Consider the following 13,793-nt stretch of genomic DNA (forward strand, 5'->3'; position numbering starts at 1 on the left):
GTCCGCTGTCGGCGGGCGGCGGCGGGACGTGCTCGCAGGTCCCGCCGAGCTCGCGTGCGGCGTGGACCGCTAGCAGAGTAGTCCGCTGTCGGCGGGCGGCGGCGGGACGTGCTCGCAGGTCCCGCCGAGCTCGCGTGCGGCGTGGACCGCTAGCAGAGTAGTCCGCTGTCGGCGGGCGGCGGCGGGACGTGCTCGCAGGTCCCACCAGGCTCGCGTGCGGCGCCGCTCCAGCAGCATGAAGCTTACTCCCGGCCTCTGCAGTCGCTGTGTCGTGAGCGATGTCGCGACGGACAGCGGCGCCGTCGGCCAGCGCGTGTGAGGCGGCCGCCCAGACGGGCCCTCCCCGGCTTCGGTCATCGACAGGCCGGGAAGCTGACCAGCTGACTCATGTCCCGACCGAACGTAGTGCAATGATTCGGCTTCCACGCTGTATTGGAGGCGGCCGGGCCACCAGTGACTTGTTTTAGCTGTTACTGCTCACTGTTGAGTGCAGAATACGAGCAGCGACGGAACTGTTGTCGCGAATGTTTCGCCAGTTGCTTTTTTATAGTTAGCCATCCTACTTGTTGGGCTAGCAATCTGCCTGTCAGTCGCGGATATTGTCGTACACAGGTGGTCACGTGCTGCAACTAAGAGGCGGCTGCGTGTTTATGCCGTGCCTTCTCATCTGTTGACATTGGCCGACCCAGATGATGCGTGTGCGATTCTGATGGATTGTGGAGCAACAGATGGTATGATGGTGGTCAGTTCGTGTAGTTGCTGTGGTTCTGTGCAATACATAAACAACCGGTGTAATAAATAGCTCACCGTCAGCAAAGCATCACAGCCTCTATATGGTCGTAGCGGGTGAGCCTTCAGGTCGGGAGTCGTACCTGAACAGCAATGGTGTCAGCGTGACTGGTCCCGCCCGCCAGACCCGCACGTTTGTTTGGCGTCAATATCTTCACAACTGCTGGTCGGGGAACCATGGTACTTGAAGCAGCAAGGGGCTGAATCCTTCCTCAGCCGCGCTGTACGCAATTTTGAAACACTTCCGAGGGGGGGGGGGGGGGCAAACGGACGGTCAATGGCAGTAATTGATCCGATGTGCGCGGCGCATCAGGTGCGCTCGAGCGCAGGCTTCCGTGTTGGAGCGTTTTTAGCGGCTGGTGTCGGTTCTCGGCGGCCAGGCAGGACATATTTGAGATTTCATGACGTGGGCAAATGTGCCGCCTTGCAAAGCACGGCAGTCTCAGCCATGCCCAACACAGAGGCGCAGCCGGTCGCCGTTTTCAGAAGAGCGTTCTGTGTTCAAGGCAGATCTGCCTTGAATACGGAGCGATGATATAAGCCAAAATATTGAGCCTCACTGACCACGCAGTCTCCACTTTGAGCATTTGCGTCTCTCGGAGTATTTCCGCCAATCACAAAATTAATTGATTACAAATTCTCGCTTTCGTTGACTCAGATCGCTAAGCCACCAGTTTCAACAGATAGCAGGCTAGATCAAGGCCTTTCATGCTCCCAGGTAAAAGCGATAAAATTAATTAGACAACCAGAATGGCTACATCCATGACCAAAATACATACTCTGATCACCGGCTGAATCAGCAAGCCGAAACGGCCAGTTAATCACTAGCAATGTGATGCATCATCAGTGGTGCCGGTTCAAATCTGGAGTAGTAAAACGACCAGATGTCAGCGCTAAAACATCCGATTGCAAGAGGAAGGGCATGAACAATCACCAAAACAGCTTGAAATCTTAACCAAAAACGCAACTTCTCACCTTCCGCAGCTTAACTGGCGTCGGCTCCTGGCGATTCCAACCGACCCGTGGCGGTATGGGGGTTCAAGTCACCATGTATACGCTCGCGGTCACGGTTCTGAAACTAGCGGGAGGGGGCGCTGTCCAGTGAGAACTCATCACGTAGGGGTGTTAGTGGTCTGGGGGAGGGCCTCCACATTCTCTTGTCTGTGTCTATGTGCGCTCGCCATTTGACTTCCCACTTGCATGGCGCGCGGCTGGTGCCAGCGGCTATTCATTGTTCGGGAGGCCAAAGGGTTGGGAGAACCGTACCAAGCATTACGGTGCATTATAGTTTTTCCATAAAGTTCTGCCGCAGAAGTGGGATTTCACGGCAGGAAGGTGGAGTCGGGGCACGCAGCAATCCAGCGCTGTGCGAATGTTGATCTCAAAATCATCAATTAAAAAGGGGTTGGGAAGAAAATGATGACAACAATCAGCCGGCCAGACACGTATATGGACCACAGTTAAGCCTATCGGGTCCGCTGCTGAAACGGCCTAGGCCCGCCTCGGGGTTCGGGCCTGGGGACTCCTGTGTTTAGTGCTGGGACCTGTGACTGGCAGGGCCTCCCCGTTGTCTCATTGTAGACCTTTTCATTTCCACAACTCGTATTTCCTTGAAATGTCGGAGCCAGAGGAACCTGGCCAACTCAATGGGCCCTCTGACATTCAGGGTTCCGTCCCGTTCCTCTTCAGTAAAACGTGCCCCTGGTCGAATCGGAGCCCCTTGCCGACACAGGCTGCCCTGTTTAGCGCTCTGGACCCCTGACCAATGCAAGGAGCCACCCTGTTTCAGTTACCCCGATCAGCGCAGGAGGCCAGTAACGTAATCGTGAACTCCGGCCTTGCCGTTGTCTCGAAAATGAGCCCCCCGCAGCCGGTAATCACCGAACTACATAAAGACCTTCATCAGCCCGGTAATCCCCGACAGGAGCGCGAGCTCCTTCAGTCGACTTTTGAGGGCCAAGCCCACGGGCCGGGGTCGTTCTCCGGCCAGCCCTTCTGCCCTTGAATCGGGCCCTTAATAGCCTGTCCCGAGGGGCCAGACATCCCCCAGGGTCTCGAGGGTACAAACTCAACACAGATCAGCGACTCGCCCTCAGATCAGACCGCTATCTCTGCACAGATAGCAAGGCCACTCAAAACCGGTGCTCGGCAAATTATCACCATGACTGTTTCTCGCGTGAATAACGTCACCTTGTACCCTTCTTGCACGAACAACGGACGCACGTTTTGATAGCGATGTCTCTTGCTTGGACCGGACAGCTAATTTTCAGTGCGATGCATGAACTAGCCTGCGTTTGCCACGAGCTGCTTGCCACTTTGCCACGAGCTCCTTCTGTTGAAATGCCACGAAGCACGAATTTCGAATGCTTTGATCAATCCCTTTTGTTTCCAAACTTGGCCTAAATAGGCCTAGGTTTTGGAATTATCGACATGATTCACCTCGTTCTTTGCGCGCAACGGATGGTATATTGCTGACGGTAAATGTTGGATGTTTCTGCGCGAAAGATTATTGTTTAGGTGTGGTGTGAAGCTACCCAGGATTAGGCACGCACTGTCTGGCTTGTTTAGTCCACCCCGCTAGTCAAGCAGCGTTGTTCACAACTCCCGGACCAAAAGCGGAATAGCGAACATTCTCATTTTAATCAGCATTATTCCTGATATTCCACCTGACCACAGTGCTTCCCGGTTGAGGATTTCATGAGCATTCGTTGCCAGAGACTGTTGCAGTTTCGGACATACCTGTATTGACGAGAACCTGCATAAAGGCGAAACCACACACACGCAATCGAGACACATGTGGCGCAGGGCAGCACGCGAGCCGTGTCGTCCGCCCCTCCGCGCGGCCGATATCAGCGCTTAAGGCCGCGGCAGTCGTCGAACACGTCAACATATCCCTATATACAGCCGGCCGACGCGACGCGCGGCGACGTGGAATGTGAGCACAAGTCCAGAGACGTGCGTGGCGCCCCTCCCCCTGGCAACATTCCCGGAAACAGTGCGCCGATTCGTCGGTGAACGGCCGCGCCGAGGGATCGCACCACCACCCGGTGCGCCACCGCCGCCGCCCGCCGGCGCTATTGCTGCCGGCCAGCGGGCCACCAGCAGCGCCAGACCCGAGGCGGAGACTGCCCGACGCCCGGCATCCGGGCCGGCCAGCGGACCACCAGCAGCGCCACACCCGAGGCGGAGACTGCCCGACGCCCGGCATCCGGGCCGGCCAGCGGACCACCAGCAGCGCCACACCCGAGGCGGAGACTGCCCGACGCCCGGCATCCGGGCCGGCCAGCGGACCACCAGCAGCGCCACACCCGAGGCGGAGACTGCCCGACGCCCGGCATCCGGGCCGGCCAGCGGACCACCAGCAGCGCCACACCCGAGGCGGAGACTGCCCGACGCCCGGCATCCGGGCCGGCCAGCGGACCACCAGCAGCGCCACACCCGAGGCGGAGACTGCCCGACGCCCGGCATCCGGGCCGGCCAGCGGACCACCAGCAGCGCCACACCCGAGGCGGAGACTGCCCGACGCCCGGCATCCGGGCCACCGCGCTGCGACGTTATGGAAGGGTTTGTCGCAGTGGCTGGCGCCGATGTGGCCATAGCACGGGGCCGAGGCGGACCAGGCAGAGGTGGTCACGTCTTCGGCCGCGGCCCGTATCGCCCGCCTGATCAACCCTACCGACCCCTCGCACTGCGTCCTTCCCGACGCTCACACGACCCAGCCGGCCCGGGCCGCCGGACCAGGCTGGGCAGGCAGCCGAAGAGTGTCGCGGGCGGGCAGGCATGACGCACCAGACCACAACGGACTGGACCGCACCAACCGGACTGGACCGGACCGGACCGGACCGGACCTGGACTGGACTGGACTGGACTGGACTGGACTGGACTGGACCGGACTGGACAGGACCGGACCGGATTGGACTGGACCGGACCGGATTGGACTGGACCGTACCGACCGGACCGGACCAAACACGTACCCGCACTGGCTGGACGTCCGCCGCACGCTGCGTGCGTTAATTTCTTCCGGCAGGTCACCAACTAAAACAATTATGAGTAATTTGTACACGCTGGATTGCAAGTCAATAAGTAAAATGCGTATCTCTCCTCACTCCTCGGGAATCTAACACGGGGGGCCAGCGAGAGTGAGTCAGCATACCACGACGGCTTGCGGCCCCGGCCCAGCAATAGCGGGACATCTCTCCAAACGGCCCCGGCGCCGGACCGCTGCGGCAAATTTCTCCTGCTGTTTATCACGTTAACTAAGCACAGCACAGGACATTCGCACGCGAGTGGCAAACAGGGCGCCGGACGTTCGTCAGCGCCGCCACGCGGACCAAAAATAAACCACATAGCCACTCATTGACGCCGCCACGCGGACAAAAAATAAACCACACATAGTCGCCAGCAGTAGGTCTGGTCGTCGGGTCATTTGATTTTTATCGGTCACACTGGCCGGGTCATGCCTCCCCGGCGCGTCTGCCGTCCGGCGGCGCTGGACGAGCTCAGGGTCAGTTGTCGCCGCCGGCCGCCGCGCTGGTGCCGGCGCCCTCGTCGGCCGGCGCCGGGTGCTTGATGAAGCCGTTGGTGGCAGGCGCCGCGGGCAGCTGGTTCTCCTCGCTACTGCTGCTCACCTCCTCGCTCGAGTCGCTGCGCGAGTCCCCCTGGATCTGCGGGGTCATGACGGGCGTCTGTTCACCATGCCAAAGACCTCGCTCCGCGGTCGAGCGATGCAACACGTCTCGGAGGAACGGCTTGTGCGAGCGATAAACGTTGATTCGTGGATTCTGGGAACCCGGGTCCTCATACACTTTCGCACGAAAGATAAGATAGCTGAATGTCTTCCAACATGGCCGGAGTAATTGTCGTGTATGATAAACAGAGCGGTCCCACGAATCTGCACCCCGACTGTGACGCCAGCTGGATGCGTGTACAGCTGTGACAGGTCATCAGTTGCCATGGTCGCGACCAGAGACGATGCTGACGCTGACGGGCCAGCCGGCCGGCGTGGAGCGGGCGTCTGGCGGTGTCGCCACCGCCGCCCAGCGCCGGCAGCGGCCACGAGCCTGGCTACGGAGCAGAGTGGCCCAGGCCCCGTCCGCCCGTTGCTGATCCCAGTCCCGGTGCCGGCGTCCCCGGCTCTCGCTGAAGCCCGGCGGGCCCGGCCGCCGTCATTTACCTGACCGGCGTTCAACGCCTGGTACGCCATCAGCAGAATGTAGTAGGTCCAGATGCAGTGCAGTACTAGCAGCCCCATCAGCATGCCGTTGAAGATGTAATAGGCCGGGAAGAACCGGACTATATAGGTGGCGTCGATGGTGGTGCTGGGGACGGTTGGACCCCGCTGTCATGGGAGCCGCGCTCCGTGGGGAGCACACGGTGCCGACGGTGACAGCAAGCACAGAACAAACGCAGACTGATGCACAAACAGCAACTGACGGCCAGGTGAACAGTGGCAATGTGACAATTCAATCATAATTACACAATAGATTAGTAGGCTACGGCTAGGAGATGGAACTGCGTTAATTTGCGTACCAATAACCGAGTTACATGAGAAGAAACAGTGAGAGCTGAAGAGAAATAAAAGCGACGAGGAAGTGAAAGAGAAGTAGATGACAATAGGTATACAAAGGCAAACAAGGAGAGCCAAGGATGGGACATTGCAGGAGAACAAAACACTAAACTGACTTAATGAACGGGCACGAACGAAACTGGGGCGACGGCTATGGAATATGTACGTATTTCGACGACACACCAAGCAGCTCCCAAAGCCCTATTCAAAGCAAGAGGCATCAGTGACGCCACTTATTATATTTGATTTCTGTCGGGGAAGATGAAGGCGATGTTTGATTCCCTTTGGTGGACATGTTATCCTGTCTGCCGGTATTGGTAACGCGGTTCGAGTTATTCCCCTACACACTACAAATTAGCATTGTACTCAAGAGCCAGAGTTCGTTTTTTACACCATTGGGTACATGGGAACTTCAGGCCTGCTTTCTTCTACAAAAACCGCGGAGACCCAGCCTCAAACCCCAGGAACATTGGGAAAGGGGTTGCCTCAAAGCACGTGGGTAGTTTCGCCGACATCCAGAGCCACGTGCCGTTCACCGTGTGAATTAAATTTTGTTGTCTCCTAAATTTGTTAGTTCCTGTCTTGGTGTGCCGATAATGCATCTAGCAATACGTGTCGTGAAACGTAGCGGTATGAGCTTGACCGGTTAGGATGACAGCATAACACGATGACGGCCCGCCGCGCGGCACCAAAGCTCGTGTTCTCCAGGCCAGTACGGTAATAGCACAGACGGAATGGCAATAATGGGGGGGGGGGGGGGGGGTCGATGCCAGGGTTGGAGGGGGGTAAATATATTTACATCACATGGATGGAATGATGCAAGACAAAAAAAACAAATCCGAAAGGGCGGCTGTATTCAAGAATGGATGCGGAGAGGGATACCAAGAACATGACAGACAGGATACACACAGGGACGAAAAAGTGTGGGCGGTTCGCTTACGAGAACGAAAAGGGGAAAAATCTTGGTAAAAACAACAGAGGTACAGATTTCGACAAGATGTTCAAAGAAATAAACTAAGATTAAACCCTACCCCACGCAGGTCAGTATTGGGCGTAAAAGCACCGATATCGTGTCGCTGAGCACGGCTAGAGTCGTGTGGGGAGCGTGCAATGCACTGTGACTGGAGGGGCAATCACAGCAGTCAACGGCCACGGCAGGTGGAGAAGCCTGAAAACGGACACGAGGCGAGGCGGGGCGGGGCGGGGCGGGGCGGGGCGGGGCGGGGCGGGGCGGGGCGGGGCAGGGCAGGGCAGGGCAGGGCAGGGCAGGGCAGGGCAGGGCAGGGCAGGGCAGGGCAGGGCAGGGCAGGGCAGGGCAGGGCAGGGCGTGTTGGGAAGGTTAGGGCGGGGCGGGGCGGGGCGGGCCGAGCTGTGGGCAGGTCTGGGGGGTGGGAGGCGGAACGGGCCAGTCGGCACAACGGCCCCGTCCGTGTCAGCGCCGAGAGCGCGGCCCCCTGAACTGCCACACGCCACACATCCCAGAGCGCGGCATATTCCAACCATCCACGCCTGTCCGAGGAGGTGCGCGCTGCACTGCTGGTAGGTGCGTAACATGGTCGGGAGGCAGACCGTAGTCGCATGTCGGGGACCTATTTATCATCGTGGGTCGTCCCTGTTCTTGATTGATCTGACCAGCTGTTGTGAGTAGCTACCGCTGTGCGGATTTCTGTGTGGAAAGTGGACAGCAACAAACAATTCTGACGCGTCACGCAGCGCGCTTGAATGCTAACTGCCATCCTGGCGTGGTGATCACCGGAAACGTCATCCCTGCCAAATATCCTTGAGAAGTCGGGGCCCAATTTCACTGCCTAATTCCTCAAACCTGCCCGTATGTGGCGACGCCTGCACAGACGTGCACGCGTCGGAGCGTGCAGCACCGCGCGGCGCCGGTGCCCCCAGGCAGCCGCGGCCTGCTGCTCGCGGCCGGCCGGTAGCGGGTCGTGCCCGGGTCAGGGAGGCGGGGCGGACCGTGTGTGGGCTGGTGTTGTCGTGTCAGTTTCGTTAGCCGTGCCCGGGCGCCGGCCACCACGTTTACAGGGCTAGCGCAGGCGGTTAGGGCGGGAGCCGCGCCGCCACCCCGGCCAGCGGCGCGCGCGCCGGCGCCGGCCGCCCAGCCACCCAGCGTCAGACGGGCACAGGGTGCCACAGAGACACGCGCAGCCCAGCAGACAGAGAGCCAGACGGCCAGACACACAGCCAGCATTAGAGAGACGGTGAGTGGGTGAGTGACAGAGAGTGACAGCCAAAGAGAAAGAGAGAGACAGCGGCTCCCAGGTGGAGCGGGAAGGCCAGCGGGTGGGGTGCTGCGGCGTCTACTCACCGTTCGGGCAGGGCCAGGATGGGAAGGCCGCGCGGGAACAGCGCACACGTGGGGGGTTCGTCGAATAGGTACGTGCTGGAGAAAGAGAAAGAGCGCGGTCCAGACAGACGATCACGACTCGACGGAGGACTGGGCGGAGCGACGGTGCTGTGACCCGGGAGACTGACCCGACCCGACCCGACCCGACCCGACCCGACCCGACCCGACCCGACCCGTGCCCTGCGTCTCCCACCCGCATCGTCGGCCTGCCGGCCGCGCGACAGCCAATGCCACCCGTTGAACAGTCGATTCTGAAGTGGGAGTCACCAGAAGGCGGACAAGCCACCCAGCCGGTGGCACGCTTCGAGTGTTTGAACTCTAACACGGGCTCAGCTATCTTGCCGACGGGGCAGACTCGGCGGAAGGCCTCCGAGGCCGGAGCCGGGCAGGACGCGGCCGGCCGGCCGGCCGGCGCCGTGCGTCTGTGGTGCCCGGTCGAGACAGCTGCCCGGGAGCCCGACCCGCCCGACAGGAGGGCGAGGACGGGGCACGGGACGGGCCAGGCCAGGTCAGGCCAGGTCAGGTCAGGTCAGGTCAGATGCAGGTCACAGCAGACCGTGGGCCGGCCCAGTCCGCCTCGCAGACCTCAGGCGCGCTGCAAAACCTCAACAGAACATACTCAGCTAAAAACTACCGACAGGCAAGAATGCAGGAATGCACTAAAACACACAACCAACCGCGGGCGACTCCCACTTGGTCCCGACACTTGCCTAGGCGATACAAAGGTCATACAACTGTGAAACACAGACATGTACATGAATACGGTGCGCCGTGCCGGTCGAGCTTTCAACGCGTGCACTCATACGGGCCGCGGCGCAGCTGCATGCGGGCGCCCAGCTCCGCACCGGAGCACCCCCCACCCGCCACCTCCCCAGCCGGCGCCCGCGCCGAGCCGCACGACCAACGGCGGCACGCGGCGCGCACACCCGGCCGGACTGGAGTGGCGCAGTCCGATGCAACCCAAAAATCGGCTTTCAGAAGCGGCAGTCTCCGCTGATTGCTTCGGCTGGGCCGGCCGGGGCGGGGACGCGCCAGGCCGGGCTCTCCGAGCGTGGCCCGCGCCGCCAGCCGGCCCGGTCAGCCGGCCAGACCGTGAGGCTGGCTCTGCAGCGCTGCCGGCCCCGACGCCGGCCGGGGACACACCCGTCCACCCCAGCCATGCACCCGTCCCCGGCCCATCGAACCGCACCGTCCGCTGACACCGCACCGGCCCTCAGGCGACGTGTCGGGCCACGTGACCAGCCAGGCCACGACGCGCCGGGATGGGCCGGTTCACAAGCTGCTGTCACGTGACCTTCCTGAGCGTCACAAGCGGCCAGAGTGCGTCCGTGGCGGGCGTCATCACGTGACCGACCCAACGACGGCAGCGGCTCGTCAGCGTACAGTCACGTGAGTGCCCCGGCCAGCCTGAGGCTCGCCCCCGTGTCGGCAGCGCCGTAGGCCGCCAACGGAAGCGCGTCGCGATGAGATCGGCACCACGCGCACACAAACATCGACCATGTGTCATGCAGAAGCGCGACAGACCCCGGAGTACGGCGTCCGGCCCAGCGACAGAGCGAGAGAAAGACAGAGTGAATGAGAGCGTGAATGAGAGAGTGAGAAAGAGGGGGAGAGAGAGAGAGAGACAGAGAGAGAGAGAGAGAGAGAGAGAGACAGAGAGAGAGAGACAGAGAGAGAGAGAGAGAGAGAGAGAGAGAGAGAGAGAGAGAGAGAGAGAGAGAGAGAGAGAGAGAGAGAGAGAGAGAGAGAGAGAGAGAGAGAGAGAGAGGAAGAGAGAGAGAGAGAGAGAAGAGAGAGAGAGAGAGAGAGAGAGAGGGAGAGAGAGAGAGAGGGCGGAGCTGCGAGCGGCGTGGTGCCCGGTAGGAGCGGCCCCGCGCCTCTCAACCTCTCACCTGTACAGGATCCAGCCGGGGTAAATGCCCAGCCGGGTCACGATCCAGATGAGCACGAACACGGCGAACGTTACGTCGCACCACATCTGTAGGTTCAGGTACTTGAACATCTTGGCACCCTGCCGACGGGAGAGTGGCGCGCAGCGGTCAGACGGCCGCCGGCGCGGCGATGACGCTGCCGCCGCCATGGACTGACACAAAGTCCTGGCGCACACAGCTGCGACCGAGCCCACTCCAAACAGCACGGCCGAAGACATGACGAACGCAGCAGATACGAACGCGAAAGATCGAAACGTGCGTGAAAACGGAACAACGGCGCGTATGGAAATAAAATACTTGAAGTGTTAACACAAAAAAACATCCAGAAACAATAAGAGGATTCGCTTCTGGGAGTCAAACCAGCCCAACACTACCTGCTGGAAAGTAGGAGAAATCTTGCTTTTGGCTTGCTTTTGGCTTTTGGCTTTTCGAAACGTTTGGTTTTTGCCCTGCAGTTTCACGGGCCGTCACGAAGGTCTACTGTAGTAAACATGTTCATCCGTATCGGCGTTCATTTGCATGGTTTTAACACCTACGCACTCAAGAAATGTCGTTCGTGAGCCCTGCGGGGCTTCTGCTTTCAGGCTTTGCCAAGTATTTTTCACGTGGCCTCCTAACGGCTTGACATTGCTTTCCTCAATATTTGTATTTTGATGTGTTTGAATATACGGTTCCCCAAAACCTTTGCTTGGCTTAAAACCTTATTTGAAAACGTTTAGAGCGCCAGTGTGAGTGAGTGAGTGAGTGAGTGAGTGAGTGAGTGAGTGAGTGAGTGAGTGAGTGAGTGAGTGAGTGAGTGAGTGAGTGAGTGAGTGAGTGAGTGAGTGAGTGAGTGAGTGAGTGAGTGAGTGAGTGAGTGAGTGAGTGAGTGGTGAGAGTGAGTGAGTGAGTAGAGAGAGAGAGAGATTGAGATGAGTGAGAGAGAGAGAGAGAGAGAGAGAGAAGGAGAGAGAGAGAGAGAGAGAGAGAGAGAGAGAGAGAGAGAGAGAGAGAGAGAGAGAGAAGAGAGAGAGAGAGAGGAGAGAGAGAGAGAGAGAGAGAGAGGCAGAGGCGAGAGATAGCGCGCTAGAGAGAGAGCGCATCGCTAGAGAGCGCGCGCGAGAGCGATATCGCTATACGAGAGCATCTAGCGGAGATACTAGATCTGGCTTTCTATAGAGCTTGCTTGTACTTGACGTTGCTCTTTCGCGTCTGCTCTCTTGTCAGCTTTCTCTCTCCGGTTCGTTTCTGCTCTGCGATCTCCTCTTTTCTGTTTCGTTGCGAGACGTTTTGGAAGGTTGCGGAGCTGGCGTTCAGCTAGGGAGGAGCCCCAAAATATTTCGGGTTTCAAGGAGCTCTGCCACTTGTCAGAAGCCGGGGCAGGGACATTGGAGGCTTGCAAGGCATTTCTTTCTAGGCATCGCACATACAGGAATGTTTCTAGCCCCCAAGTTGGGAAGCTGGACTCTATCCTTGTGGTGGATCTCCTGCTCGTCTCCGTCCCAGATTTCCCAGCTGGGATACAAGCGGCATACACACTAATTGGGTAACAACAGAAATCGATTTAAAGGCAGACCAAACGAATAGGTACTGAGGTGCACAGGGGCTGAAACATATCCTGCGCACTTCCGCTGCCCACAGAGTCGCACAGGAATGGAAGCAAACCGCATGGTTCAGAGCACCAGTGACGTCACATGCCTAGTGCCAGCTCGCCTTGGTATGATATTTGTGCACTTGACACCATGCGATGCTGCGCGGAGCTCAGAGACCCCAGAACCCCGTCATGTCCAGCCGTCAGAGCGGCGGCGAGTTCACCGACTGTCATCCCTCGCCTTTCGACCCCATGCCGGGAGCTCGTGCGGGGCGGCGGCGGGGCTAGATGCAACGGATTCCCGAGACAGCCGGGCCACGTCAGCCTGCCCTTCCCAGCCAGATGAACGGTCAACAAACAGAACGACGAGGACCCTGTGGCCCGCGGCCCGGCTCGTCAGACGGGCTCGCGGCATCAACACACAGACGGGCGGCCAGCAGCCGGCGCGGCGGGCCCCGGCCCTGGCCTTGAGGCCGGCTGACGGCGTCAACAACGCACCAACTGACAGCGCCTTGTTTTGCGCGGACAAAAATGCGTCCGCTTATCGTTTGCCGCCGCCCACTCGATGAGGGGCGGGGGGGGGGGGGGGTCGAAGTGATATGTCGCGTTGATTTGCGAAGCAGCGCCTCAAAACAGCCGAGGCTGCATACAGAGCAAGCTGGCAGTTAGGGATCGAGTGTGTGGTGCGCATATAGATATCCGGCCCCGCTGTTGTGGTTGGGGTAATCAATGACGATGCCTCTATAAAAAATAACGTGAAATATATTAAAAAATGAGTTTATTTGTCATCATCACCGCTGGTTCCAATATGTGTGAGTTGAATCAACAACTGGCTCCTTTATTGCTGTGCTTCGACTCCTGCACTCATTCGTTGTGCTTGTTGGCTGCTATGCGTGAGGTTGGGGTTTTACGAAGCGCTCGGCTGCTGGGGCCATATGGCGTCGCCTGCCTCTCACCCTGGCAGGAAGGGTGGGCACCGTGGAGAACCGAGCCCCGTACCTCTAGTTTCTCAGACGCGCAGCTTCACCACTACACTATCAGAACCCCTGCTCATGGTAGGCGGAGCAGTGCACCGCTGTCGCCAATAAGGCACGCGCCCCAGTCGCCAGACAGTGGCGAGGGCGTGCCAAGCAGGGGCGAGGCGGCACGTGTATCGATCGTGCAGAGTCTGGATGGCACGAGACGCCCCGGCATCACTGGCCGCGCATGCCGGCAGGGATGGGGGCACCAGCCCGCTGGCGATCACAGGCCAACATTAACGCCAGCACGCCGCTGATGCTGACGCAACACAACGTAACGCCTACTGGGGGAGTCTACCACTCCCAGAAATCGCTTTAACTCGAAACACGCGCAGGAGTTTTGACCTGCGGTCGCTCTTACTCGGTGGCGAGGAAGGTCCCTTCCCCGTCGCGGGGCGGTGGGGCATCTCGAGAGGGAGATGCCTCCCGTGCGCCGCCCGGCGCCGCAAGGTGCGCAGAGGTGCTTGCAGCGCCGTCGACGTTGCAACCGTCACCACTGCCCCCCCCCCCCCTCCCCCTCGCCGGCATTGACGTCGGTGCTGCCCGCTGCCACGCTCGG

The 13,793-nt window shown here is 59.6% G+C and overlaps 1 protein-coding gene across 1 annotated transcript in view; it reads right to left on the bottom strand.

Moving 5' to 3' along the window:
* Positions 1 to 3,510: 3,510 nt before the first annotated feature.
* The window catches only part of schlank (ceramide synthase schlank), a gene marked incomplete at its 5' end in the record, with an annotated part of 31,808 nt that continues 21,525 nt past the window's right edge, over positions 3,511 to 13,793 (bottom strand). The window contains 4 exon segments of the mRNA XM_037219125.1: positions 3,511 to 5,453; positions 5,963 to 6,107; positions 8,676 to 8,750; positions 10,607 to 10,725. Coding sequence (XP_037075020.1) covers positions 5,295 to 5,453; positions 5,963 to 6,107; positions 8,676 to 8,750; positions 10,607 to 10,725 — 498 coding nt within the window. The 3' untranslated portion in view covers positions 3,511 to 5,294.

The sequence above is a fragment of the Pollicipes pollicipes genome, unplaced genomic scaffold (assembly GCF_011947565.3).
Source record: "Pollicipes pollicipes isolate AB1234 unplaced genomic scaffold, Ppol_2.1 Scaffold_4295;HRSCAF=5057_pilon_pilon_pilon, whole genome shotgun sequence".
Lineage (NCBI taxonomy): Eukaryota > Metazoa > Arthropoda > Thecostraca > Pollicipedomorpha > Pollicipedidae > Pollicipes > Pollicipes pollicipes.